The sequence below is a fragment of the Syngnathus floridae genome, unplaced genomic scaffold (assembly GCF_059516105.1).
Source record: "Syngnathus floridae isolate MCC-2025c unplaced genomic scaffold, RoL_Sflo_1.0 HiC_scaffold_229, whole genome shotgun sequence".
Classification (NCBI taxonomy): domain Eukaryota; kingdom Metazoa; phylum Chordata; class Actinopteri; order Syngnathiformes; family Syngnathidae; genus Syngnathus; species Syngnathus floridae.
Window position 1 is genome coordinate 10,255 of NW_028284216.1, and position 27,547 is coordinate 37,801.

At 49.5% G+C, this 27,547-nt stretch overlaps 2 protein-coding genes across 5 annotated transcripts; both read left to right on the plus strand.

The window, feature by feature from the left end:
* Nucleotides 1-37: 37 nt before the first annotated feature.
* LOC148377320 (lymphocyte antigen 75-like) lies at nucleotides 38-19,739 on the plus strand. Of its 4 annotated transcripts, XM_088368267.1 has the most exons (61): nucleotides 38-1,496; nucleotides 3,340-3,539; nucleotides 3,618-3,718; nucleotides 3,863-3,969; nucleotides 4,058-4,111; nucleotides 4,189-4,344; nucleotides 4,456-4,535; nucleotides 4,877-4,994; nucleotides 5,096-5,140; nucleotides 5,214-5,381; nucleotides 5,914-6,027; nucleotides 6,106-6,213; nucleotides 6,316-6,357; nucleotides 6,595-6,791; nucleotides 6,854-6,954; nucleotides 7,076-7,188; nucleotides 7,271-7,315; nucleotides 7,384-7,539; nucleotides 7,617-7,687; nucleotides 8,209-8,320; nucleotides 8,409-8,456; nucleotides 8,539-8,703; nucleotides 9,090-9,218; nucleotides 9,284-9,391; nucleotides 9,462-9,497; nucleotides 10,278-10,474; nucleotides 10,540-10,640; nucleotides 10,760-10,872; nucleotides 10,954-11,010; nucleotides 11,077-11,232; nucleotides 12,325-12,395; nucleotides 12,862-12,973; nucleotides 13,052-13,099; nucleotides 13,204-13,368; nucleotides 13,788-13,907; nucleotides 13,974-14,090; nucleotides 14,155-14,187; nucleotides 14,370-14,572; nucleotides 14,646-14,746; nucleotides 14,867-14,982; nucleotides 15,052-15,105; nucleotides 15,181-15,336; nucleotides 15,436-15,500; nucleotides 15,610-15,730; nucleotides 15,798-16,031; nucleotides 16,131-16,250; nucleotides 16,364-16,477; nucleotides 16,553-16,660; nucleotides 16,731-16,763; nucleotides 16,839-16,973; nucleotides 17,234-17,374; nucleotides 17,503-17,634; nucleotides 17,719-17,873; nucleotides 17,942-18,071; nucleotides 18,153-18,207; nucleotides 18,280-18,346; nucleotides 18,405-18,538; nucleotides 18,609-18,649; nucleotides 18,712-18,885; nucleotides 18,976-19,121; nucleotides 19,185-19,739. In XM_088368267.1, the coding sequence occupies exons 1-61, from the start codon at nucleotides 1,436-1,438 to the stop codon at nucleotides 19,329-19,331; spliced, it is 6,807 nt and encodes a 2,268-aa protein (XP_088224393.1). In that variant the 5' UTR covers nucleotides 38-1,435; the 3' UTR covers nucleotides 19,332-19,739. The 4 variants fall into 4 exon arrangements, with proteins under 4 accessions (XP_088224393.1, XP_088224391.1, XP_088224392.1 ...); XM_088368265.1 differs by having other exon boundaries at nucleotides 12,862-13,099; XM_088368266.1 differs by having other exon boundaries at nucleotides 1,264-1,496; nucleotides 12,862-13,099; nucleotides 15,610-15,721.
* A 901-nt stretch (nucleotides 19,740-20,640) lies between these two features.
* Nucleotides 20,641-27,522, plus strand: LOC148377321 (C-type mannose receptor 2-like; the record flags this gene model as incomplete). Its single annotated transcript, XM_088368264.1, has 20 exons — nucleotides 20,641-21,597; nucleotides 23,099-23,295; nucleotides 23,377-23,477; nucleotides 23,622-23,734; nucleotides 23,811-23,864; nucleotides 23,943-24,104; nucleotides 24,216-24,298; nucleotides 24,629-24,722; nucleotides 24,833-24,880; nucleotides 24,996-25,160; nucleotides 25,580-25,699; nucleotides 25,766-25,882; nucleotides 25,947-25,979; nucleotides 26,162-26,364; nucleotides 26,438-26,538; nucleotides 26,659-26,774; nucleotides 26,844-26,897; nucleotides 26,973-27,128; nucleotides 27,228-27,292; nucleotides 27,402-27,522. Coding segments are annotated over exons 1-20 (2,164 nt in total), but the record flags the coding sequence as incomplete, so codon positions are not given.
* Nucleotides 27,523-27,547: the final 25 nt, after the last annotated feature.

Consider the following 27,547-nt stretch of genomic DNA (forward strand, 5'->3'; position numbering starts at 1 on the left):
CGCCAACGTTCCAGTTTACTAGGTGCCGCCGGGCGACTGTCTTTGAGTAATTCCGCACTACCCTCTGACGTTTCTGTGCACTAGTAGAACTACTTTTTGTTACCGGTGAGCTGAAACTTGGCGACAACTGTGTCCTGTTAGTCGTGCCAGTTAACCTCAGTAGTAGTGGTAGCAGCAATTGCACTGGCATAGCTATGATTCTTTTATTTTTTGTAGGGGTAGGGTGGAAATACGCAAAGGGTCTCTCTGAAAAATCTGAAAATACTTGAGTCGGTTAAAGCCCACGCAAGCACGGGGAGAGCATTCAAACATCGAGACCGGAAGAAATGAAACGTCTTGGGTACAGAAATAATCATAACTCAGTTGCTACGCGCTTCCCATGAGAAATTTGCTCCGACAAACGAGTGCACATTGGTTGGAAAAATAGCCAAAAGGCCGCAATCCTTAATGACTTGGCATCAAGTTGGTTGCCTTTCAACATGCGTTGCGTGATGAAGTAAATATAAGGACAAACAAGATGAATTTTCAAGTAATAAAGTGTTAGTTCTTGCACTGGGTTCCGCCGATTAGGTCTCCCCTTGTCCCTGTTCCTATTGCCTCCTTCCCCCAAGTGAGGAGTTGTACAGGTTGATGGCATTTAGCAGTCTATTGGTCCCACACTTGAGGAGGAGCAGGCTCCTCTGAATGATGCTAGCCTTATTAAATCAATGTCTGCTTTATTGTCGATTTCTTGACATGCCAAGACACACAAAGAAATCGAAATTAGGTTCCCACTATCCCACGGTGACAAGACATAGTACACAATATACATACAAGTAAACAACACAAAAAAACAACAACAAGCCACAAACAATGACTAAATAAGAGTGCTGAATAAATAGTAAATAAACAAATAACAATAAATAAGAGGAGCAAAAATGGAGCAAGCGTGCGTAGAGCAGTCAGAATATAGCGCAAAAGTACAGCACGCTACGCAGAAGGGGGGGAGAGAGTTCAGGATCCTAACTGCCTGGAGTATATTTTTCATTCATGGCAGATTTGTAAAACTGCTGTTATGACTTGTCGAAAGCCAACCAACTTGATGCTTTACTAGCATTCCCTGAAGGGCTAACGCCTTACTCAAGAAAGTTGGGTGTAATTGATTATTAGAATGATTCGCTGGTTGTTGTTCAAGTGTAGGAAATAAAGACCATTTACGAATGTCAAAGAAATGAAAGCGTCCGTGTGCTTGCAGGCTTTGTGACGTGTGTGACGGTCACATAGCGCGTGGGCGCGGCCTGTCTTGGGGGTAGTCAAACAAGTCGTTTGAGCTTTGTTCATCATTTGGCCGTTTTGACTTAATTCACCTACTTTCGGTGACTTTGTGAGTTTGCGGACGGTCTCTTCTACTTTCAATGACTTCGTGAGTTTGGGGAATGTCTCTTCGCCACTAAACATGTGGGAGCGACTTACCTGCTTTGTAATCTTGATCAGTATCCACTGGACGTGCACTACAGGTCAGAAACTTTCCTCACTTGATTGCAAATTGGATGGCTTTGTGCTGCGCGTAGAGTGCAGCCAGGCGTATTTTTTTTACTTTCTCATAATGTATCATTGAGCCATCATTGGATTGTTAAGAAGCCCCGTGTCATTATTTCAAGAATCATTTGGCGGCTGATGTGTCCTTTTTGGTCATTTTTATGTCATACACCGGCTTCGTGGGTTACTGTTCTGTCACGAGAGCATGGGAGCAACTTTACTTTGAAATGATCAGCTACTACCGTTGAGTCAATTGAACGCCGACCTTATCATATCGTGGCTCAGCGCCATATTATTATTATTATTTTCAATACATTGGGTAGAGATGTCTAATGCAGTTCACAAAATATCAACCTTGAGAATGAGTGTAATAAGGCGAAATCGCCAGCAGATGTCGACAGTGCCTTGGACGAGAGCAGCCAGTGTACAAGTTAATAATGAGCCCACTTTGCAGGATGTAAAGTTGTAATAAGCGTGTTGCATTTGCCGAAATGAACAAAATCAAAACAAGTTATCCCGTTATCGGCATCGTAAAACCAAGTGTTAATAAGTTGCACTTTTTATTCTGATCATGATCGAGCAACATAAAAATGCTCATGCTGCGCTTCTTACATTGGATGACGTGTCAATTGAAGTGATGCTAAAACATAGAAATGCTCATGCTGCTCTCATCATTGGATGACGTGTCAATTGAGGTGATGCTTAGACGTTATTTTCCTCATGATCGATCAGCATAGAAATGCTCATGCTTGGATGACGTGTCAGTTGAAGTGATGCTTAAACGTTATTTTCATCATGATCGATCAACATAGAAATGCTCGTGCTGCTCTTGTCATTGGATGACGTGTCCATTGAAGTGACGCTAAAACGTTGTTTTCATCATGACATCGATCAACATAGTGCTCATGCTGCTCTTGTCATTGGATGACGTGTCAGTCGAAGTGATGCTGAAACGTTCTTTCCTCGTGATCGCGATCAACGTAAAATGCTCATGCTGCTCCAATTCTCATTGGATGACGTGTCAATCGAAGGGTTGCTAAAACGTTATTTTCATCATGATCGATCAATACAGAAATGCTCACGAGCAGCCTTAAAGTCGGTGTTATTATCCCATTTATCCATGTTTATCAGGGAAACTGTTTTCACAATTTGTACTTATTTTGTTAATATAAGTTATCGTAAAAGCAAAAACCTTTGGTTTTCACAAAACCCTCAATTGTCTTAACATTACCGTCTTTCATCCCACTTGTAGAATTCAAACTACCAGGTCGTATTTAGAGAAATTTTCAAAAAATGGTGGGCATCAAATCCAAATCAAAGCCAAAACAAACTAAGTGCTGCTTTTATGCTAACAGAATTAGGCGACAGGCAAGAGAATGAAGGGCAGACGAGCTTTTGTTTCTTTTGGTCTTGGAACCCAGAAGGTGGGCGTCGTCACCCCAGACCGGATTGTGCACTTGGTTGCGATGCCCCAATAGTACCACCTAACGCCCACGTGTGGAACTACATAAATTGCAACACGTGTACAGTAATCGCTCGCTACATTGCGGTTCGTGCAGTTAATCGCTCGCTACATTGCGGTTCGTGCAGTACATCGCGGATTTTTTTTTTTTTTTAATTCCAAATGAAAATTTAGTATTTACATGTTTGAAACTGTTCATGTTTGAATGATGACATATGCACTTATATGGTTTAATATACATTTATTTATACACAAAAAAATTATGTTAAAGGGGGAGAGGGTGACACTACTTTGCGGATTTCACCTATCGCGGGTGCTCTGATCTGTCCGCCCGCTCGATCCCCAAATTGTGCCCTCAGCTGACGTCTGTGGTTTCGGATGGCTCGAGCACGAAGGCAGCTGCTACAAGGGGGTGGATGCCCCCAACGGTTGGCTGGGGGCCCGTCACCACTGCGTCTTGGAGGGCGGGGACCTGGTCTCCATCTCTTCCTCGGCCGAGCAAGCCTTTCTGCAAAAGATGATGAAGTGGAACGACTTCTGGCTGGGACTCTCCAATCTGGTGAGACGCGAGAACAATCAGCCGTGGGCTCTGTTGCGCTACTCGATCGACAAATTCAATGTTTTTTTTCCCACTCAGAAATGCGACGTAGCCTTGTGTAACTTTAAAGACGGAAACCTGACTTGGTCCGACGGCGAGACGACGACATACACCAACTGGGCCAAAGCTCACCCTAGGAGGTAAGAATGAAGTCACAACTTGGCATGCTGTCGTTGTCAGGTGGGCACACGTTGATGTCACTCGAGAGAAACAAACATGCCCAATCTTCCAGTTTGGCCCATTTTTGGTTGTGTGTCTCGCCTTAACTCGAATTCTCTCGGCAGCACCTCGGTTGCATCCTGCGCCTACGTCAAGGCTCCTTGGTCACATCTTTCCTGGATGACTGTTTCCTGCACTTCCCCGTTGAAATACGTGTGCAAACGGCCGCTGAGTAAGCGTGCACGTCCGTCGTCATGCTGCCGTTGAAAAGAGAAAAGTGCAATTGCAAAAATGTTTTATTTTTTTTATTTTTTTTGCAGAATGCCCAGCTGGGCGGACGTGTACCCCCAAAGACAGTTTTACTGCAGTGACAAGTGAGTTGTAGCACGATTTTCACCGCATTTATCATCATGGTTTCCTACAAAATGTTGCTTTTTTTTTGTGGCCTCAGCTTCCGACTGTGACGATGGATGGATGCAGTATGGCAATTTTTGCTATGATAATGTATATCACTTCGGTGGCTGGGTGAAAGGCGAGAGGTACTGTCTCAAGAAGGGAGGCCACCTGGCCAGCGTCCACTCTGAGGAAGAGGTCCAATTCATGTCGGGTGAGCCTCAAGGGGAAGCGCACTTGTCGTCCAGTCCCGCAAAGTTTGACCACGGGCATCAGTTGGCTGAAGCTCTTCTTGGACTGAAGCTCTTATTCTCCTTTCCTCAAGATTTCACGCATTACGCATGGATATGGGTGGGACTCAAGGTGAATAACAACAACTACGAGTGGAGTGACGGAACAGATTTGGTGAGTGAAATGCCCTTGAAAAAGGCGTTTTGCACGAGCTGAGTTGGCAGGTCCCTGGCACCATAAGATCCAGGACGTTCGTACTTTACAAGACTTGCAGGTAAAAGTCCTGACCTACTGACCTCTCATCTTGGAGACCGTTTTTAAAAGTGCCAGGGAGGGCACAAAATGTACGTCTTTTGAATGTACATAGTGTTTGGCCACCAATAAACTGAAACTGACAAAGTGAATCTTAAATGTGAGAAGGTACAAGGGCGACACCGTCATGTGAGTGATGGTGGTGGGAAGCTGACCAGATCAAATGCAGCAAGCTCAAGTCCTGTCCAAAATGTCATCCGCAGGACTACACCAGCCGGATAAACAGACGACGTGATGGAGTGGGATTGTTAAATTCTAATGGGAGAATTGAGTTACGGAATGATGGCCCATATACCACTGGCAGGATTTTGTGCCAAAAAGGTCCCAAACTCACACGCGCACACTCTCACACGCGCACACTCACTCCTCGTTCCATCAAGCGCTGCGCTCTCATATCCCCCAACCCCCTCCCTTCCCTGCAGCCAAGCGCGGCGGGCTTCGACAGCTGCCATTGGTTGGCCAACCGCGTAAGTGGGCGGGCGTCCGGCACTTAGGTCGACACGCCACTGCGCTCTCATGCGCTGTCCGTCTCGCTCGCAGGTTGGACTGACAAATGCGGCTGGTGGCTGGATGACCCCTTCAACGACTTCTGCTACCTGATCAACCGGCAGCCCACCGAGACCTGGCAGGAGGCGCAAAATGATTGCCGGCGCTTCGGAGGGAACCTTCTCAGCATCACCGATTTTCACGAGCAGATCTTTGTACACAGTAGGCTGGCCATTCTTTATTTTCTTCCCCCCAAAAAATCATTGCTATGTTTGTATTCGTTGTCTAGGCGCCACACTCGGTCTGCCTGCTCCTCCATCAATTGTTATACCTTCTCTCTGTACTTTTTTGGATTTGCCATCTCTCTGCAGTTCTAACCGACGTTGAAAGTTTTTTTGGCTTGGTTAGTTCCTGGCCTTAAAGTGCCACCAGCCTGTTTTGTTGTTACCACGACCTTCCTTACGAGCAGCAAACTGGATCCTGCGCCGTGCTGTAAATTGCGTTACCGGTCCACTGAAAGCACGCATGAATTCAAGGACTAAACGGTTTGAAACAGATATCGAGTAATGAGGACAAAATTCTGATGTTGAAATACTATGTCTTTTGGTTGGTTGTAAAATGTGTCAATCATTTTGTCCCAATAAGATTGTCGGAATGGAACCCAGTCACAATTGGCAACTGTAATTAATAACCGAATTGAATGGACGCTTGAGTGAATCATTTGTCTTGTTCCATGGTCTCCTTGGATCCAAAGGTTTCATCAAGGCTCTGGCGATGGATGCTTTATGGTTGGGCGCCAAAACCCCCCTGGACGGAGCTGCCAAGTGGACTGATGGATCACTGATAGCTTACGTCCACTTGATTGCAGGTCGGTCTGAAAGCATGTCTGATGTCTGTCGGCTGCAGTTTGGAGAAATGGGCCAGCGCTTCTATCTTCTCCCTCCAGGTGACGCCGACAAGGGGAAATGTCTGTCCTTCCTCACCGGCAGCGGCCACTGGAAAGCCGACACGTGCGACAAGAAGAATGGCTACGTGTGCAAGAAAAGAGGAGAAGGTAAGAAGATGTGACACTCCACTGGCCGTCATCACGCGTTGACATCCATCCATCATCCATCCATCCATCCATCCGTCTGTCTTTGCTTCTTTGCTTTTCAAGCTCTTGCACGAGTGCCAGAACCTAAGCCGTCTTCTGACGACGGTAAGTTGCCATAAACTCTGCGTTTAAAAGATGCGAGACAGAAAAATGCTAAAAATGTATTATTCACATGGACCTGTCGTCACGGCCCAAGCAGCAAAAATGACTTTGCCACTGTTAGTAACAGTAACGTAATGAACATAGCAATTGAGTAGATCTCATCCCTCACTGGAAAACTATTCCCAGTCGTCAGTGTGCTCTGATCTGTCCGCCCGCTCGATCCCCAAATTGTGCCCTCAGCCAAGCGCTGTGATCCCGGATGGCTCAAGTACGACGGCAGCTGCTACAAGAAGGTGGAGGCCCCCAACGGTTGGCTGGGGGCCCGTCATCACTGCGTCTCGGAGGGCGGGGACCTGCTCTCCATCTCTTCCTCGGCCGAGGAAGACTTTGTGAAGAAGACCATGATGGCCCACTTCTGGCTGGGACTCTCCAATCTGGTGAGACGCGAGCACAAGCGGCGGCTCTGCAGACGAGCTTGATTGTTTTTTTTTCCTCCCAGGAATGCGATGACATCTGGTGTCGCTTTCAAGACGGAAACCTGACTTGGTCCGACGGCGAGACACTGACACACGCCAACTGGGCCTCAGATCAACCTGGGAGGTAAGAATGAAGTCACAACATACAGTCGTGGGCACAAGTTGATGCCACTCGAGAGAGAAACAAACATGCCCAATCTTCCAGTTTGGTTATGTGTCTCGCCTTACACAACTTCTTCCGACAGCACCGACGTTGCGTCCTGTGCCTACGTCAAACAAGGCACTTATGATCAGCCTGGCAAGTGGATGTCTGGTTCCTGCGCTTCCTCGCTGGCATACGTTTGCGAGCGGCCGCTGAGTAAGCCTGCACTGCACGTCCGTGTTGCCCTTGGAAGGAGAAAAGCGCAATCGTAAACGGTTTTTTTTTTCCCCCTCCCCAGATTGCTCTACGTGTCCTCGCAAAGACAGTTTTGCTGTAGTGGCGAGTGAGTTGCAGCACATCTTTATCAGCTTGCCGTGTGTCCTACTAAAAATGTTTTCTTTGTGGCCTCAGCTTCCGACTGCAGCGAGGGCAACTTATTGTATGACGATTACTGCTATCATTACGAGAAATCGGCTAAAAGCTGGGAGGAATCTGAGAGATTCTGTGTCGATCGGGGAGGCCACCTGGCCAGCGTCCACTCCGAGGAAGAGGCCCGATTTGTGTATGGTGAGCACCGACACGAAGCCCACCTGTCGTCCAGTCCCACAAAGCTTGACTTGGCTGTCTTGTCGCCTTTGCTCAAGGTCACGGACAAAGCCCGTATTCGTCTTTCTTGGGACTCAAGAAGAACAAGTGGAGTGACGGAACAAAATTTGTAAGTGAAATGCTGAAAGCATTTGAGAAAGTTATTTTGCAATAGCTATGTGCAACAAGGGGACAAAGAAATGTCGGTTTCAAGAGGGGAAATGTCTAAAAGAGGGCGAGAGCAGAGCAGCCCGATGACACGCTGTGCAAACTATTTTGAACGAGGATGGCGGCGCCGTCGTGCGCTGGGGATTTGTCACAGCACGCAAAACAGTTTGATCGGACACTTTGTTGTGAACCGAGGCTTAGCCAGGGGGAAGGGCTTGGTCCGCAATGGGCTCTGTATTTTTGTCCTCTAGTGTTATTTTTGGGTTGTTGTCATTTGCCCTCCACGCCACTAGAGGGACTCTATAAAACTTGCGGTGAATTTGAACATTGCCGGGATTGACAGGAGGTTTATGACCGCGTCAATGCCTTGGGGCTATTTGTTTATGTTGTTTTTATGATATTTTTACTTTTAGAGTTTGCCGTGTTTTGTTTGAACAATAAACCTGCACGTCAAGAGTCCCAACACGCTCATGTTGTTCACAGGACTACCAAAAGAGGGAAAATAACACCGTGGGAGACTGCGTGTTCCCAACTGCTCTTGGGGAGCTCAGTTCCTGCAACTGCACAGTAAACCGGCCATTTGTCTGCAAAATAGGTGCAAACGTTCCGAGCGCTCCCTCTGGACTCTGTCGCGGCACACGTTTGCTCATATTTGCCCCCCCCCACTTTGCCCTTCCCTGCAGCCAAGAGCGGAAGACCTCGACAGCTGTCTCCATTGGTTGGCCAACCGGGTAGGTGGGCGGGTGTCCGGCACTGGCCGTCGATACGCCGCTGTGCGCTCATGCGGCGTCCGTCCGTCCGTTTCGCTCGCAGACTGGACTGTCCAATGCGGCTGGTGGCTGGACAACCCCACCGACGACTTCTGCTACCTGATCGTCCGCCAGCCCAAGACCTGGAAGGAGGCCCAAGAAGACTGCCATCACCTGGAAGGGAACCTGCTCAGCATCACCGGCTCACACGAGCAGACCTTTGTACACGGTAGGCTGGCCATTCGTTGTTTTCCAATTCGTAGGAATAGAATGAGAAGAAAATGGATGAGGAGGAGGTTACAGTGAACCTGAGATGAAAAGATTCTTACTGCTACTCTTGTAAGTTGTACGAGAAAAACGGCAACACTACAGACGCCGTCTTCAAAAGCGGCGTGCCCATCGTTGGAGCAAAAGAAGGCAGGCCCACATCGTGTGGATGGCAAGAGTTGCTTTGCTGCTTTTTTTTGTGTGGAATCATTTTCACCGTCTTTGTTGCAGTATTGTTATCCAATGCGTAGTGCATTTCACAACGGCTGCAGCTGTCGTGAAATGCGCCACACCCATCGAGTTGTATTGCAAGTGTGGTCCGGAGAGACGTTCTCCTTTGATCCAAAGGTTACATCAAGGCTGTGGCGCTGAATGATGACGATGCCCCTCTGTGGTTGGGCGTCAAAAGCCCATTTGACGATGATGACACCAAGTGGACTGACGGCTCACTGTTCAAGAAAATCAAAGAATTTGAAGGTCAGTCTGAAAGCATGTATGTCGGCTGCAGTTCGCAGGAACGCTTAGATCTGGTCTCCCTCCAGATGACGGCAACGACGAGAAATGTCTTACCTTCCTCACCGGCAGCGGCGACTGGAAAGCCGACGCGTGCGACCACAAGAGTGGCTACATGTGCAAGAAAAGAGCAAAAGGTAAGGAGGAAGTGACGCTCCACTGACCGTCATCGCGCGTTGACGTCCGTCTTTGCGTTTCCTCTTGCAGGAGTGGCAGATGCTATGGCGCCTTCGGACAACAACGGTAAGTCGCCGTAAACTCTGTGTTGAAAAGATGCCAGACAAAAAAATGCTTCTCAACCGAAAAAAAAAAATTGTAGATAACAAATGTTCACCTAATGTTTGCATTTTTTAATAAAAAATTGGTTGGTCGGGTCATGTCAAACTTACAAAGTGTCCAATGACTGTCACAAGAACAAAATGTGACATTTCGCATTTGGCAGATCAGCCGAGTTGGATTTGTTTTCTCCATTTTCAAAAGACTCATCTTAAAACGCATCTTTGGTCTCCGCCTCTTGACTCAGTGCCCGCCTCCCTCGGCCACGGTTTGCAGCGTTGGGCAAATTGCTTCCAAAATGTAATGTTACCTTTCCAAAAGCAGTTGACGGTGTCAATAGAAGTGCATCGATTGGAACTTATTCACTTGAATATTTATTGAACAACAATGCAAATTTTTCAATTGTCAGACAATTGGCCGGAGTGGCTGGCAATTCGCAATATGGGAACGTAACAATGCTCCCAATAGCTGAAAAAAGTCAACATACCGCTGGTGCCAAGTTCCTCGCTCAAAGTCCTCCAAGCCGGCTCCCGGTTTGTTTTATCTGGCGATAGGTAGAGCTTGGAATGCGAACGCACGGCGACAATGATCACTTTAGTTTTGTTTTTGAGCTGCCGTTCCATTGCGCAAAATGTTCTGCGAAACATTCCTTGAAGCTGATTGAGTAGATTATTCCTTAACTGTATTCTCAGCCAATCAGTGTGCTCTGATCTGTCCGCCCGCTCGATCCCCAAATTGTGCCCTCAGCTAACATCTGTGGTTTGGGATGGCTCAAGTACGATGCCAGCTGCTACAAGAAGGTGGAGGCCCCCAACGGTTGGCTGGGGGCCCATCATCACTGCGTCTGGGAGGGCGGGGACCTGCTCTCCATCTCTTCCTCGGCTGAGGAAGACTTTGTGAAGAAGACCATGATGACCCACTTCTGGCTGGGACTCTCCAATCTGGTGAGACGTGAGCACAAGCGGCGGCTCTGCAGACGAGCTTGATTTTTTTTGGTTTTCCTCCCCAGAAATGCGATGACATCTGGTGTCGCTTTGAAGACGGAAACCTGACTTGGTCCGACGGCGAGACGCTGACACACACCAACTGGGCCTCAGATCAACCTGGGAGGTAAGAATGAAGTCACAACATGCAGTCGTGGGCACACGTTGATGCCGCTCGAGAGAAACAAACATGCCCAATCTTCCAGTTTGGTTATGTGTCCCACCTTACACAACTTCTCCCGACAGCACCGACGTCGCCTCCTGTGCCTACGTCAAACAAGGCACTCATGATCAGTCTGGCAAGTGGATGTCTGGTTCCTGCGCTTCCTCGCTGGCGTACGTTTGCGAGCGGCCGCTGAGTAAGCCTGCACTGCACGTCCGTGTTGCCCTTGGAAGGAGAAAAGCGCGATTGTAAACGTTTTTTTTTTCCCCCTCCCCAGAATGCCCGGCTGGGCGGACGTGTGCCCGCAAAGGTTATGCCTTCAAAGCAGTGAAGAGTGAGTCGCGTCTTTATCCACAGTCACCAGCTTGTTTCCTACTAAATGTTTTCTTTGTGGCCTCAGCTTCCGACTGCAGCGGTGGCGACTTACTGTATAACGATTACTGCTATCATTACGAGGGTGAGGCCAAAAGTTGGGAGGAAGCCGAGAAGTTCTGTCGGTCTCGGAGAGGCCACCTGGCCAGCATCCACTCCAAGGAAGAGGCCCAATTTGTGTATGGTGAGCACCAAGACGAACCGCAGCAGTCGTTAGTAGGGATGCATACCGCGGACCGCTAGCACAAAGATTCTCTACGAACAATACCACAAACATTTAACGTAGATCAAATAATAAGGAAATAAATAGCTGAATAATAAAAAGCTTCATTAAAGTGACAGACAACTCACTGCACCGTTTGTCAAAGTAGTTGCTACCAAGGGGGTTAGGAGAAACACACGCAACCCTACGAAGCATTAGCTTACAGTGCTCTCGCTCATGGGATAAAGCTAAAAGACCGCCCAGTGTTTGACGCTTTGCGTGGAGCGGCTAATGCTAACACAAACTCCGCATCTTCGACGAATTCGCACAGCGCTTTTAATTAACCGTGCTTTAGTCAAGGTAAGTAGGCTTGCTATGTTTGTCGCGGCGCGGCTAACGCTAACACAAACACCGCATCTTCAACGAATCCTTGCAGCGCTTTTAATTAACCATGCTATAGTCTATCGTTAGGCCTTGCTGTGTTGTCGTGAACTGCGCTAATATATCTGGCCTTTATTGTTTTTTTTCTGTACAGCCACCAAAGAATCCCCATTCACTCTCGCTAAAAGATAAAGATGACTTGTTGCACGACGTGTACATTGGCACTGAGCACAGTTTGTTGTTATGCCCCCCACAGTAAAATACAAGAGCTGTAAAAATATTTGATCTCTCATCACATCTTCAAATTACATACAGTAAAAAGCAGGGGTGTCAAACTCAATTTTTTTCACGGGCCAAATTGTAGTCATAGCTTCTTTCGGAGGGCCATTCCGACCGTCAACCCAAATACATGTATGAGCACCTCATATACAGTAAAAGCTACAAAACAAACTGACATATAACTCGGTTTCAAATCGGACGAGTAAAAACTGGTCAAATATTAAAGAATAAAAAGTATCTGGACCCCGGGCCTTGAGTTTGACACATGTGGTATAAAGTATGGAGAACGCTATTGATAAACATCAGCATCGAAAAGGAATGTTCATTCTAATGATATGCATCCCTCGTCGTCGTCCCCACAAAACATGACAACAGGCATCATTTGGCTGAAACGCTTCTTGCCCTTTCCTCAAGGTCACTCGTACACCCAACATTCATCTTTTGTGGGACGCAAGAAGGTCGAGTGGAGTGACGGAACAGAATTTGTAAGTGAAATGCTTAAGGCCTTTGAAAAAGTAAGCTTAGCTGGGAAAGTCGAAATTTGTCTTCTCTTAAAAACCTTTCAGATAGTTTCGGCAGCAACTTCCACCTTCGTCAGAGTTCGGCCGGAAGTTGCTGCCGGAACTGTCGGAAAGGTTTTTAAGGTAAGACTAACACAGCTTGAGAGCAGAGAAACCCATCATGCTGACTTTTTTACCTCCTCGAAGACCCTTATTGCTCCAAAGCAGGGGATGGGGAGTGGGGTGAACAGGTTCCGGGGTCGACTCTGCAAACTGTTTAGTCAGTGCATAGGGGTCCATGTCTTACAAGGTTGTGTATAAACAGATTCTTGGCCACATTTGCACAAAAAAGGTAAGAGGGGAGAGCAGTTAATGATTCGGAGTCAGCACTCAAAAAACAGTTTTCTACCCTACCAAAAAGGGGGGGTTCCAACACTCATGTTGTTCACAGGACTACCAAGCGTTGAAGAATAACACCGTGGGAGACTGCGCGTTCCCAACTGCTCTTGGGGAGCTCAGTTCCTGCCTCTGCACAGTAACGCGGCCATTTGTCTGCAAAACAGGTGCAAACGTTCCGAGCGCTCTCTTTTGTCACGCCACACCTTTGTTCATATTTGACGCTCTCCTGCCCTTTCCTGCAGCCAAGCGCGGAGGACCTCGGCAGCTGCCACCATTTGTTGGCCAACCGGGTAGGTGGGCGAGCGTCTGGCACTGCCGTCTGCACGCCGTCTGCTGTCGCCCGCCCGCCCGCGCGCCGCTGTGCTCTCAAGCGCCTTCGTCTGTCTGCTCGCAGACTGGACTGACCAATGCGGCTGGTGGCTGGACAACCCCACCGACGACTTCTGCTACCTGATCGTCCGCCAGCCCAAGACCTGGAAGGAGGCCCAAGACGACTGCCATCGGCTGGAAGGACACCTGAGCAGCATCACCGACTTTCACGAGCAGATCTTTGTACACGGTAGGCTGGCCATTCCTTTGTGTCCACTCATGAATGAATAAATTCTGTCGTTCCCCGGTTGGGCAATGTGCCGCATTGGGATTGATTGGAGACGTTACAAACAGGCGATTGTTAGATAATTTAGCGGACGGACCTTTGCCGTAGGGATAATTTAGCGTGCGGACGAATGGCCCTCTCGGGAGTTGGAACATTTTCCGAAAGGGCATTCTGCCAAGACGTTCCCAACAAAACCTCACAATACGTTTGTTCTGTGTGCTGGCTTGAGGACAACATATTGGCGGCCACGACCGCTCGTTTTCGGAAAGCAAAAACACATTCAAGCAAAGTATGGGCTCGAGCACAAAGCTCAATGAGCCGCTGAGTAAAGTGTCTCTCTGAAAGCCGTTTCCAACCGTTCGTTGTTTGCCTCGGCTCCAAAGGTTACATCAAGGCTCTGGCAAACGCGCCCTCTCTGTGGTTGGGTGCTAACACCTCTATCACTGAAGACGACACCAAATGGACTGACGGATCCCCGTTCGCTTACATCCGCTCGAGCGCAGGTCGGTCCGGAAGCACGTCTGTCGTTTGGAGGAACGGAGGAGCGCTTAGGTCTTGTCTCCCCCCAGGTGACGCCGATGCCAGCTCTCGGGAAACCTGTCTTTCCTTCCTCACCGGCAGCGGCGACTGGAAGGCCGACAGGTGCTCCCACATGCGAGGCTACATGTGCAAGAAAACGAAAAAGGGTAAATGAGATGTGACGCTCCACCGGCTGTCATCACGCGTTGACGTCTGTCTTTGCTCTTGCAGGAGTGACGGCACCTTCGCCGTTTCCTCTCCATGGTAAGTCGCCTTGAACTGTGCGTCGCAATGTATACGCCTCAAACAACACACACTTGCAACGGCCAGTAAATGTCCTGCTCCGTTGATCTTGGCAAAAAGAAGTTGCAGCGGGGCGCTCAAGTCACACCGTCTTGTCGTCATATGCCAAATGTGTCCGCCTGATCCGCAAATTGTGCCCTCAGCCAAGCTCTGTGATCCCGGATGGCTCGAGTACGAATACTGGTGCTACAAGAAGGTGGAGGCCCCCAACGGTTGGCTGGGGGCCCGTCGAGACTGCGTCTGGCAGGGCGGCGACCTGGTCTCCATCACCTCCTCGGCCGAGGAAGACTTTGTGAAGGACGCCATGGGCAAGAAGACCCCCTTCTGGCTGGGACTCTCCACTCTGGTGAGACGCACGCACTGGCGGCCGTGGACTCTTGGAGCGACCGCCTTGATCGTTTTTTGTTCTCGCGGCCCAGAATTGCGACGACGTCTGGTGTGACTTTGTGGGCGGAAACCTGACTTGGTCTGACGGCAAGATGCTGACACTCACCAACTGGGCCTCAAATCAACCTGGGAGGTAAGAAATCTCAACTTTGCATGCTTTCCTTGTTAAGGGCACTCGAGAGAAGGAAAACATGCCCAATCTTCCATCTCGGCCCATTGTCGGTCGTGGGTCTCTCGCGACTTGTCTCGACAGCACCGACGTTGCCTCCTGCGTCTACGTCAACCAAGGGGCTTGGAGGCAGCCTGGCAAGTGGAGATCTGGCTCCTGCGCTTCCTCGTTGGCGTACATGTGCATGCGGCCGGTGGACTGTAAGCCTGAGCATCCGACGTAATGATGCCGTTGAGAGGAGAAAAACGTAACTGGGCCTTTGTTTACAGTCTGCCCGGATAAAGAGAGGTGTTTACCCAAAGGGGGTTCTGCTCTCGTGGCAAGTGAGTTGCAGTGCGCTTGTTTGCACTTTCACCATCCCCTCATGGTTTGCTACAAAATGTTGTTTGCGGCTTCAGCTTCCTCCTGCGACGATGGCCACTTCCTGTATGGCGATTACTGCTATCGTTACGAGGAAATGCTAAAAGACTGCGATGAAGCTGAAGATTTCTGCCGTGTGTGGGGAGGTCACCTGGCCAGCGCCCACTCAGATGGCGAGGCCCAGTTTTTGGCAGGTGAGCACCAACGCGTATCGACGAGGGCGGAGGTGGTCCCTGATCACATTCAACGGGCTTGGCGCTGATGGTTCAAAAACTCTGTTTCCTTTCCTCAAGCTCACAAGCAATCAGCAATGATGCCTCTTGTGGGACAAAGGATGGGGGTGAACGGAAAATATCATGTAAGTTGATGATGGCAGTCTAAAGATGAATCATGTCAATAAGTTGCACCGAGAATGTCACGTGACGAGGATAGATTGCAACCATATAACGTTGTGGCTTGGCATGCAGGACTACAGCGAGTGGGACAGCGCCCCCTCCATGGACTGTAAACGACTGGCATCTAATGGAAAGCTCCATGATGTCACCCGGAATTCCACCAGGCCATTCTTCTGCAAAAAAGGTCCAAAAGGTCCCAAACACTCATTTCCCACACACGGTGTGTCGCGATGCTCATATTTGGCCCCGCGTCCCTGCAGCCAAGCACGGAGGGCCTCGACAGCTGCCAGGTGGGCGTCCGGCACCGCCGCCGTCCGTCTCGCTCGCAGGCTGGACTGACAAATGCGGCTGGTGGCTGGACGACCCCTCCAGCGACTTCTGCTACCTGATCAACCGCAAGCCCAAGACCTGGAACGAGGCCCAAGACGACTGCCAGCGGCAGAAAGGGAACCTGCTCAGCATCACCGACTCGCACGAGCAGAACTTTGTACACGGTAGGCTGGCCATTTGTCGATTATGCCTGGCATCTGTCTTTGGCCATTCTGCTCCCTTGAGGTATATTTCCGAATGACGATTGTGCTCCATATTGTTAGGTTACTTCAAGGCTCTGGAGACCGGTCCCGCTTTGTGGTTGGGCGCCAATGAAACGATCGATCTTGACGGCGGCAAGTGGGCTGACGGATCCCCCTTCTCTTACGTCCACTTCAGTGAAGGTCGGGCGTGGATGTTTGTCGGCTGCAGTTTGGAGAAATGGACCGGCGCTTAGATGTCAGATGTTCTCTCTCCAGGCGCATTTCTGAATGACCATTGTGCTCCATATTGTTAGGTTACTTCAAGGCTCTGGAGACCGGTCCCGCTTTGTCGTTGGGCGCCAATGAAACGATCGAGCTTGACGGCGGCAAGTGGGATGACCCCTTCTCTGACGTCCACTTCAGTGCAGGTCGGGCGTGGATGTTTGTCGGCTGCAGTTTGGAGAAATGGACCGGCGCTTAGGTCTCAGATGTTCTCCCTCCAGGTGACACCGATGGGGGCAAATGTCTTTCCTTCCTCACCGGCAGCGGCCACTGGAACGTCGACGCGTGCGACAACACGAATGGCTACGTGTGCAAGAAAAGAGGAAAAGGTGAGATGCGATGCTCCGCTGACCCTCATCACGTGTGTCATGACATCCCCATCCGTGTTCCCGCTTGTAGGAAAACCGTCAAAACCCCTGCCGCTACAGGACGGTAAGTTGCCGTGAATGTTTTTTGTGAAGAGAAGCGAGAGAGAGAGAGAGAGAGAACAAGGTTGTGCTCTCACAGGCTATATGAAAAAGATTGTCTGCCAAGGAGATTGGAAAACCCTTGAATGTCCCGAAGAACGAGTCATCCGGATCCGGTCAGCCTTCTACGGGCGGAGGCGTAGCGATGTCTGTCCAAATGGCAACGCAACAGATGGTAAGACAAAAGGATCCATGAGTGGCGACCTTGACTTTGGCTTGGCGTTCTGGAGCCGCGTTGGTCAGACTGAAGGAATGCGAGCTTTAGCATTTCTGTAGCTGCGTTTTCACAAGTGTTGGAACTCATTATCAAAATGGCCTGCGATTGACACGTGATTGATTGACACGTGATTGATATCAATTGAAAATACCTTGATTCCTTAACAAAATCAGAAGTGCCCATGTGTCAAACGGGTGCCGGTGTGTTGTAACTTGCAGGGACGTGCACGGTGGACCTCTCTTTCTACAAGACACTGTGTGACAACGATCATGTTTGCACCATTTACCTTTCGGATTCAGATTCCTGCCCTGGTGTCTCCTCCATATACTTGCACATTGTCTACAGCTGTGAAGAGACAGGTGGGCTTCACATCCCGACACTTACTGTTGTGCCCAGAAAGAGCTTCGGCAAGGGACGGGTGTCCAGATCATTGAATGTGTGTCAACTGAGCATCCCTTCAATGTAACTAACGTTTGTCTTTCCTCAGTGTGTCTTGACAGTCTGACAACTGACGGGAGCATCGCAGACTCTGCCTTTTCAGCCTCTTCCTTTGTGATGAAGGACAAACTTCACAAAGCGCATCTCGGAGGCAGCGGGTGCTGGTTACTGAGCGAAAAGTGTTAGTTAAAAAAGCAGTTAAAAAAGCCGACCTTATTTGTGTGTAATTTGGTGTCCCATGCAATGTAATGCCTTCCTCGTTCAGCCGGCAGCTGGATCCAGGTGAACCTCGGTCAGAGGAAAAAGGTGACAGCCCTCGTGACCCAGAGCTGTAATACAGACGTTAGGAAACGGTACACCGTACTTGAGATGCAGATCAGCATTGACGGAAAGACTTGGTATACCCACCCAGACGGGCAGGTAAGCAGCCGGCCGGTCAGGCAACCCATGCTCTTGTCATTGCAAACATGCACGTGCTCTGTTTCTAGTTTGGTTTGGGGACTCGTCTACTAGCCACGCCTGTGTTCACCCAGTATGTCCGCCTCCTGCCAGTCGACTACAGATTGAATGTCGGCCTTCGCTTTGATGTCTTGGGGTGCGCCGTTGACGACACCGCTCGTGAGTCAAACACTCGGCCGCTCTGAGCGCTGTGAGGAAACCAGCTTCAAATGTGCTTTGATTTGCCCTTTTGACCCTCAGACATCACCTGTGCCAGCAATTTCAAAAGCCTCACCAAGTTCGCCAGTTCAAAGACGTGAGTCAGACCCGACATGACGTTTCTTGGCGGTGAAGCCTCCCCTCCCAACTCCCACGTTGTCTTCCGCAGGGTCCTCTGCCCACCGGGCTGCGGCAAAGCCCCCCACATTGTCTACGGAACATCGATCTACAACCAGGTATGTAAATACTGAACGACCCTCCGGCGGCTTTGTCTGAGACGTTTTCTGAGTGCAGGACTCAAACATCTGCACGGCCGCTATTCACGCGGGTATCATTCGGAACGAGATCGGAGGAGCTGTGACTTTGCTGAAGGCGCCGCCACAAAACGCCGACCTCATCTACACCGAGAACGGGATCACTTTAGTTGAGTGAGTGGTCAGCTCTCACCGCCGAGTCGGCTCATAGAGGCCCGGCTCATTCTCACTTTACTGTCTGCAGATACGATGGCAAAACGGCTTCTTACGCCTTTGCTGAGAACGGTGAGTAGAATGTCCAGAATAGAAGGCATTTCACACTTGATGTGACGGCATCTTGCGTGCAGAGCCCAGATGCTTGGGACCTGACTGGGAGGAGTTTGCGGGCTTCTGCTACAAACGTTTGGATGATCAAAAGACGTGGTACGGTGCTCAACACGCCTGCAGGAGCGTCTGTGCCGAACTGGTGTCCATACGCTCCGAGGCGGAGCGAGATTGGCTGCAAGAAGCCATGAACTTTGGTGCGTGCGCCAACGCCCGACGGTCTTCCGTCACAACTACTCGATATCTGGGAAGCGCATGAGAGCTCTGTTGCTGTCTGTCCTCTGCAGGCACGGGCGACGCGTGGACCGGACTGAACGACCTGGTCGTCAAGGGCAGATTCATGTGGTCGGACCGCCAGAAGGTGACCTTCACCAACTGGGCTAAGGGAGATCCTGCCCGCCTGTTGGAGAATTGCGTGGCCACGTTGAGCCAGGTGGGTGCGGTTATTTGTCAACACCTGCCCAACTGTTTGAAATCATCTGATTTTGACTTTCAGACTGGCAAATGGAGAAAGATGTCCTGCGTGCGACTCAACAGCTTTGTGTGTAAGATGCCCACGGCGCGTTATCCAATCAAAGTGCGTCTTGCATCTGGAGTGGCAGCCTGCCGTGATGGCGTCCGGGTGTGGAATGACTCTCAGTGAGTCTTGCATCTGGAGTGGCAGCCTGCCGTGATGGTGTCCGGGTGTGGAATGACTCTCGATGAGTCCAAGTTGCTGGTGGTCTCAGTACAAATATTCTGATTTGATTATTTAAAGTTCTATTGACCATAAATCATGTTATTGACCATGCATTTATATTATTCTGTTTAATTTATCATGCATTCAAAGTTATTCACATGCATTATTCTTTGGTTTGATTTACCATGCGTTATTATTCTGTTTAATTTACCATGCGTTATTATTATTATTCCGATTCATTTACCATACGTTCTTTTCATTCTTTCACTATTACTATTATGATTAATTCACCATGCGTTATTCTTCTGTTTAATTTATTATGCATATCCTGTTGTGAAAAATACATAAAAACAATAAAAAATTAAAAGACAATTCCCATTATTATTTTCCCATCCATCTTCTATCACTTAAATCTGGGGGCAGCACCTTTAGGACGGGCGCCCATCCTCCTCCCCTTTTGTCCAGCTCATCCCGGGGAATCGATCCCAAGGCGTTCGCAGGCCAACCGAGAGACACAGGGTGTACCCATTTTGGCCGCTTGTAGCATCACCCATCTCGCGGTCTATCCTGCCCTTGCTCGTGAACAAGACCGCAAGATGCTTGAACTCTACTCGCCTACTGCCCGATGACAGCTGGGATAGGCTCCGACATGTCCGCGATGCCTGTGCGGACAAGCGGTAGGGACGGACGGATGGTATAATTCTCATTCATTTGATTTTCTGATGTGTTCTTGTTCTGCCCTCTTTGGTTCGTGTTGAAACGTCATTTTCTATTTAATGGTTAAGCCCGCCCTCCTGTGGATGCTTGGTGTAAGTGTTTTACTCAGCACGAGACGATTGTATGTTCATTTTATTTACGTGTCGAAGTGACGTTAGCCAACATGCTACAAGCTAACGATCGTTTCACGCGGTGTTTTCTTTCTTTTGTATTTCAGTTTTACGATGGTCTTAAGAGGGCAATGGTTTGAGGCCATTCGTCAATAAATCGGCATTTAAGACAACCAAGTCTGATGATTCGCTGGTGGAAAAGTAGACGCTCAGCACATTCTGTTTGATTTAATGTGTCATAACATGATAAATCTACCGTGCGTTCTTCTGTTTTATTTCCCATGCATCAAGTAAGTTTGCACTTGAATTAGGGTGACATCTATTTTCTGGGGCAATAAAAACCGTCAAATCAAAAATCCCACCCAAAGAATCTGCACTCAACAGCTCACAAAATCTTCGCAGCACATTGAAAATCTAGATGTTGCATTCGAAGCACTCTCGGAGCAATGAGAGCAACATATCCTTTCTACACGCGCACATGTGCATGGCGGCAAAAGAAGCACAGATGCTCGCAGGTTGTTGTTGGGCCCCGGCATCTTTCCCACGTTCTCCCACCGGTGCAGGGCGGGGTCGTCGCGGTGGACCGTCTTCGTATCGGGCGATTCGGTGTGTTCATTTACACAAGTAGTATGGCTGAAGAGGAAGATGATGTCGGTGGAGTTTAACGCTTGCAACGGTTTGCTAATTTTATTATGCACCAAAAGTTGAAATGCGTATTTTCTTGTGTTGTTCACCAGTGTCGCTCCTGTAAACGGCGACCGCGGCGGGAAAACCACCTAAGTGGATACTTTGTATTCGTCATTATCAGTTTGGCCCGTGAACAACTATCTGTCTTTGTGCTCCTTAAACAAATGTATCGTTGTGGAAGAAGCCTTGAAGCTGTCGGACCACAATGTTTTTCCGCTTCGACTCTTGGCAAAAAAAAAAAACATAAAAGCAGCACAGGACGCCGCGTGTGCATGAAGCCTTTCTGCCATATTGGAGGGTGACTTTGAAACTGTCGTGGGGGAAAGCCAAGCATGCCTTGGTAAAAAAAAAAAAGAAAAAAAGTGAGCCACAAGATGATGTGGCAAACTTTTGTGCTCCCTGAAAATCAACACTAATTCTGAGAGGCTTGAATGTAAAATGTTTTGCATTCTCGTCTTGATCACAAATTGGAATCCACCGACCACCACGTGACGTATCTGAGGGAGCGGCCTGCTTCGGGCTTGTCGCAGGCTGACTGGACGTCCATCATTTCCTCTCCTCCAGCTGAGACTTTCAGTGAGGCGGATTAAATTTTCCCCCCCCCCCCTCCTGACTGCAATCGCTCCGACCCTCAGCGAAGCGATTTTCTTTAAACATGTGGAGGGGACTCAAATGGTCTCTTCTCACAATGAGCATATTTTGGAGCTGCGCTTCAGGTAAGCAATCTTATCTTTCGTCAATATAAAAAAGTGAAGAGTTCGTTGCTAAAACAATACCGCTGTCGGCGGGTACTGAGTTATCATAACTGCATCTGCTTATATTCCGTTCCGGTGCCCGAGATGAACGACTTTATTGCAATATCACACGGGTGAATTACAAAGACTCTTGTGAACATTTTAGAACGCTGATTATTCGGAGACTCGGAGCACCAAAAAAAAAAAAAAGAACCACCATGTTGTTGCTGTATACAACTTAGAACCTTTGTTCTTATTTGTGGTAACAAAAGTAACATGTTGAAGTGTGCTTATGGAGCTCGGTGACGTAAACTGCCGCTTGAAAGTGGAACGGGACGAGATAAGCGCAATGACTTTATCCCGTTGTCAATTTTGCAGTGCATGCGGCGGAGTAGATTTCTTGTTCAAACGTCATCGAGCCTTTGGCATGTTATTCATAGTTTCTAATCATTTAGAGGTGAACGTGGGCTTTCAATCGTTATTTTTATTTATGTGGGATCCTGTTCTCTTACTTAATGATCATCGTCTTGTTACTATTAGCCAAGTGACGGCTTTTAGTGGCTCTTAGTTGTTAGCATAGTACTTAATATAAAGTACTGCGAGCAAACCATTGACGGCTGTTGCAGACTTCATAACAATATCGCTAACTTATTGTGCAGAAATATGTCGATTTTCTCATCACACGCACGCACGCACGCACGCACACGAAAAGAAGCTTTTTACACAGTTACTGTTCGTTGTAATGTTTCTGTCATAAGTGATCTAGTTGCATCAGCAATCATTTTTGGCAAAGATGTTTTCTTTTAATTTAGTTCCAAAATTCAGTAGGACTATTAGGAGACTCTAATTTCAGTGTGTCTTTTATATCTCCCAGTGAATCGCGGGGCGTATTTGAATTTTATAGCGTTTCGCGTTGAAAATGGTTTTGCTTTGCCTCTGCAATTTTTTTTTTTTTTAATCACCACAATTTACTTTCCAAGATTTGAATATGCAAAGTTTTTTTCGAGGTAAAACTAGTTTTGCTTCGCCTTGGTAATTTTTTTTGAAGAAACTGTTTTCAGGTTTCACCTCAATTATTTTTTTCAGATGCATATTTTATATTTTCTGACGCACATTTCCCCCCCCAGATCGGGCTCAATACTAATTTTGAGTTGCACACTTTTCTTTTGACCAAAATCTGGCGTGGGGGGGGGGGGGCGGAATCCAAATCAAAGCCAAAACAAACAAAGTGCTTCTTTTATGCTAACAGAATTAGCCCCAGGTTGCTGGCGACAGACCAGAGAATGAAGGGCAGACAAGCTTTTGTTTCTTTTGGTCTTCGAACCCAGAAGGTGACAAAGGGCGTTGTCTCCCCTGACGAGATGTGCAGTTGGTTGCGATGCCCCAATAGTACCACCTAACGCCCACGTGTGGAACTACATAAAGTATTCCATCAGTGTCCTCTGATCTGTCCGCCCGCCCGATCCCCAAATTGTGCCCTCAGCCAAGCGCTGTGATCCCGGATGGCTCGAGTACGACGCCAGCTGCTACAAGAAGGTGGAGGCCCCCAACGGTTGGCTGGGGGCCCGTCACCACTGCATCTGGGAGGGCGGGGACCTGCTCTCCATCTCTTCCTCGGCCGAGGAAGACTTTGTGAAGAAGACCATGATGACCCAATTTTGGCTGGGACTCTCCAATCTGGTGAGACGCAAGCACAATCGGCCGTGGGCTCTGCAGCGCTACTCCGTCGACGAGCTTGATTGTGGGTTTTTTCCTTCTCAGAAATGCGATGACATCTGGTGTCGCTTTGAAGACGGAAACCTGACTTGGTCCGACGGCGAGACGCTGACACACACCAACTGGGCCTCAGCTCAACCTGGGAGGTAAGAATGAAGTCACAACATGGCACGCTGTCGTTGTCAGGTGGGCACACGTTGATGTCACTCGAGAGAAACAAACATGCCCATTCTTCCAGTTTGGCCCATTTTTGGTTGTGTGTCTCGCCTTAACTCGAATTCTCTCGGCAGCACCTCGGTTGCGTCCTGCGCCTACGTCAACCGTTGGGCTTATTGGGAGCCTGGCAAGTGGATGTCTGGCTCTTGCGCTTCCTCGCTGGCGTACGTTTGCGAGCGGCCGCTGAGTAAGCCTGCACTGCACGTCTGCGTTGCCCTTGGAAGGAGAGAAGCGCAATTGTAAAAGTCTTTCCCCCCCCCCAGAATGCCCGGCTGGGCGGACGTGTGCCCGCAAAGCCAGTGCTGCTGTAGTGGCGAGTGAGTTGTCGCACGCTTTTCACCGCCTCTATTGTCATGGTTTCCTACAAAATGTTGCTTTTTTTTTTGTGGCCTCAGCTTCCGACTGTGACGATGGATACATGCAGTATGGCGATTTTTGCTATCATTTTACACCACGGTCCAATCGTCTAAATTGGGAGGAAGCCGAGAGGTACTGTCTCGCTCGGGGAGGCCACCTGGCCAGCGTCCACTCTGAGGAAGAGGTCCGATTCATGTTGGGTGAGCCTCAAGGGGAAGCGCACTTGTCGTCCAGTCCCGCAAAGTTTGACCACGGGCATCATTTGGCTGAAGCTCTTCTTGGACTGAAGCTCTTATTCTCCTTTCCTCAAGGTCACACGTATGACAATTGGGCTTGGGTGGGACTCAAGAGGAAGAACAACAGCAACTACGAGTGGACTGACGGAACAGCTTTGGTGAGTGACATGCCTTTGAAAAAGTCGTTTTGCACGAGCTGAGTTGGCAGGTCCCTGGCACCATGAGATCCAGGACGTGCAAGACTTGCAGGTAAAAGTCCTGGCCTTCTGACCGCTCATCTTGGAGACCGTTTTTGAAAGTGCCAGGGAGGGCACAATGTACGTCTTTTGAATGTACATAGTGTTTGGCCACCGATAAACTGAAACTGACAAAGTGAATCTTAAATGTGAGAAGGTACAAGGGCGACACCGTCATGTGAGTGATGGTGGTGGGAAGCTGACCAGATCAAATGCAGCAAGCTCAAGTCCTGTCCAAAATGTCATCCGCAGGACTACAACCGGATAGGAGCCAAATATGGTGACTGTGGATTGGTGGATGGAAGTGTGGATGTGAAATCAGTCCATTTGTCTTCCTGTTTCACAGGTCCATTTGTGTGCCAAAAAGGTCCCAACGTCAAACACGCCTACACTCACTTTGCACCCTTCTCCCGTCATGCGCTGCGCTCTCATATTTGCCCCCGCCCTTTCCTGCAGCAAAGCGCCGAGGACCTCAACAGCTGCCACCATTGGTTGGCCAACCGGGTAGGTGGGCGAGCGTCCGGTAGACACGCCGTCTGCTGTCACCCTCCCGCCCGCCCGCCCGGCCAAGCGCGCGCCTCTATAATCTCAAGCGCCGCCGCCGTCTGTCTGCTCGCAGACTGGACTGACCAATGCGGCTGGTGGCTGGACAACCCCACCAACGACTTCTGCTACCTGATCGTCCGCCAGCCCAAGACCTGGAAGGAGGCCCAAGACGACTGCCAGCGGCTGGAAGGACACCTGAGCAGCATCACCGACTTTCACGAGCAGATCTTTGTACACGGTAGGCTGGCCATTCCTTTCTGTCCACACATGAATGAATGAATTCTGTCGTTCCCCGGTTGGGCAATGTGCCGCATTGGGATTGATTGGAGACGTTACAAACAGGCGATTGTTCGATGATTGATCCTACGGACCTTTGCCGTAGGGATAATTTAGCGTGCGGACGAATGGCCCTCTCGGGAGTTGGAACATTTTCCGAAAGGGCATTCTGCCAAGACGTTCCCAACAAAACCTCACAATACGTTTGTTCTGTGTGCTGGCTTGAGGACAACATATTGGCGGCCACGACCGCTCGTTTTCGGAAAGCAAAAACACATTCAAGCAAAGTATGGGCTCGAGCACAAAGCTCAATGAGCCGCTGAGTAAAGTGTCTCTCTGAAAGCCGTTTCCAACCGTTCGTTGTTTGCCTCGGCTCCAAAGGTTACGTCAAGGCTCTGGCAAACGCGCCCTCTCTGTGGTTGGGTGCTAACACCTCTATCACTGAAGACGACACCAAATGGACTGACGGATCCCCGTTCGCTTACATCCGCTCGAGCGCAGGTCGGTCCGGAAGCACGTCTGTCGTTTGGAGGAACGGAGGAGCGCTTAGATCTTGTCTCCCCCCAGGTGACGCCGATGCCAGCTCTCGGGAAACCTGTCTTTCCTTCCTCACCGGCAGCGGCGACTGGAAGGCCGACAGGTGCTCCCACATGCGAGGCTACATGTGCAAGAAAACGAAAAAGGGTAAATGAGATGTGACGCTCCACCGGCTGTCATCACGCGTTGACGTCTGTCTTTGCTCTTGCAGGAGTGACGGCACCTTCGCCGTTTCCTCTCCATGGTAAGTCGCCTTGAACTGTGCGTCGCAATGTATACGCCTCAAACAACACACACTTGCAACGGCCAGTAAATGTCCTGCTCCGTTGATCTTGGCAAAAAGAAGTTGCAGCGGGGCGCTCAAGTCACACCGTCTTGTCGTCATATGCCAAATGTGTCCGCCTGATCCGCAAATTGTGCCCTCAGCCAAGCTCTGTGATCCCGGATGGCTCGAGTACGAATACTGGTGCTACAAGAAGGTGGAGGCCCCCAACGGTTGGCTGGGGGCCCGTCGAGACTGCGTCTGGCAGGGCGGCGACCTGGTCTCCATCACCTCCTCGGCCGAGGAAGACTTTGTGAAGGACGCCATGGGCAAGAAGACCCCCTTCTGGCTGGGACTCTCCACTCTGGTGAGACGCACGCACTGGCGGCCGTGGACTCTTGGAGCGACCGCCTTGATCGTTTTTTGTTCTCGCGGCCCAGAATTGCGACGACGTCTGGTGTGACTTTGTGGGCGGAAACCTGACTTGGTCTGACGGCGAGATGCTGACACTCACCAACTGGGCCTCAAATCAACCTGGGAGGTAAGAAATCTCAACTTTGCATGCTTTCCTTGTTAAGGGCACTCGAGAGAAGGAAAACATGCCCAATCTTCCATCTCGGCCCATTGTCGGTCGTGGGTCTCTCGCGACTTGTCTCGACAGCACCGACGTTGCCTCCTGCGTCTACGTCAACCAAGGGGCTTGGAGGCAGCCTGGCAAGTGGAGATCTGGCTCCTGCGCTTCCTCGTTGGCGTACATGTGCATGCGGCCGGTGGACTGTAAGCCTGAGCATCCGACGTAATGATGCCGTTGAGAGGAGAAAAACGTAACTGGGCCTTTGTTTACAGTCTGCCCGGATAAAGAGAGGTGTTTACCCAAAGGGGGTTCTGCTCTCGTGGCAAGTGAGTTGCAGTGCGCTTGTTTGCACTTTCACCATCCCCTCATGGTTTGCTACAAAATGTTGTTTGCGGCTTCAGCTTCCTCCTGCGACGATGGCCACTTCCTGTATGGCGATTACTGCTATCGTTACGAGGAAATGCTAAAAGACTGCGATGAAGCTGAAGATTTCTGCCGTGTGTGGGGAGGTCACCTGGCCAGCGCCCACTCAGATGGCGAGGCCCAGTTTTTGGCAGGTGAGCACCAACGCGTATCGACGAGGGCGGAGGTGGTCCCTGATCACATTCAACGGGCTTGGCGCTGATGGTTCAAAAACTCTGTTTCCTTTCCTCAAGCTCACAAGCAATCAGCAATGATGCCTCTTGTGGGACAAAGGATGGGGGTGAACGGAAAATATCATGTAAGTTGATGATGGCAGTCTAAAGATGAATCATGTCAATAAGTTGCACCGAGAATGTCACGTGACGAGGATAGATTGCAACCATACAACGTTGTGGCTTGGCATGCAGGACTACAGCGAGTGGGACAGCGCCCCCTCCATGGACTGTAAACGACTGGCATCTAATGGAAAGCTCCATGATGTCACCCGGAGTTCCACCAGGCCATTCTTCTGCAAAAAAGGTCCAAAACGTCCCAAACACTCATTTCCCACACA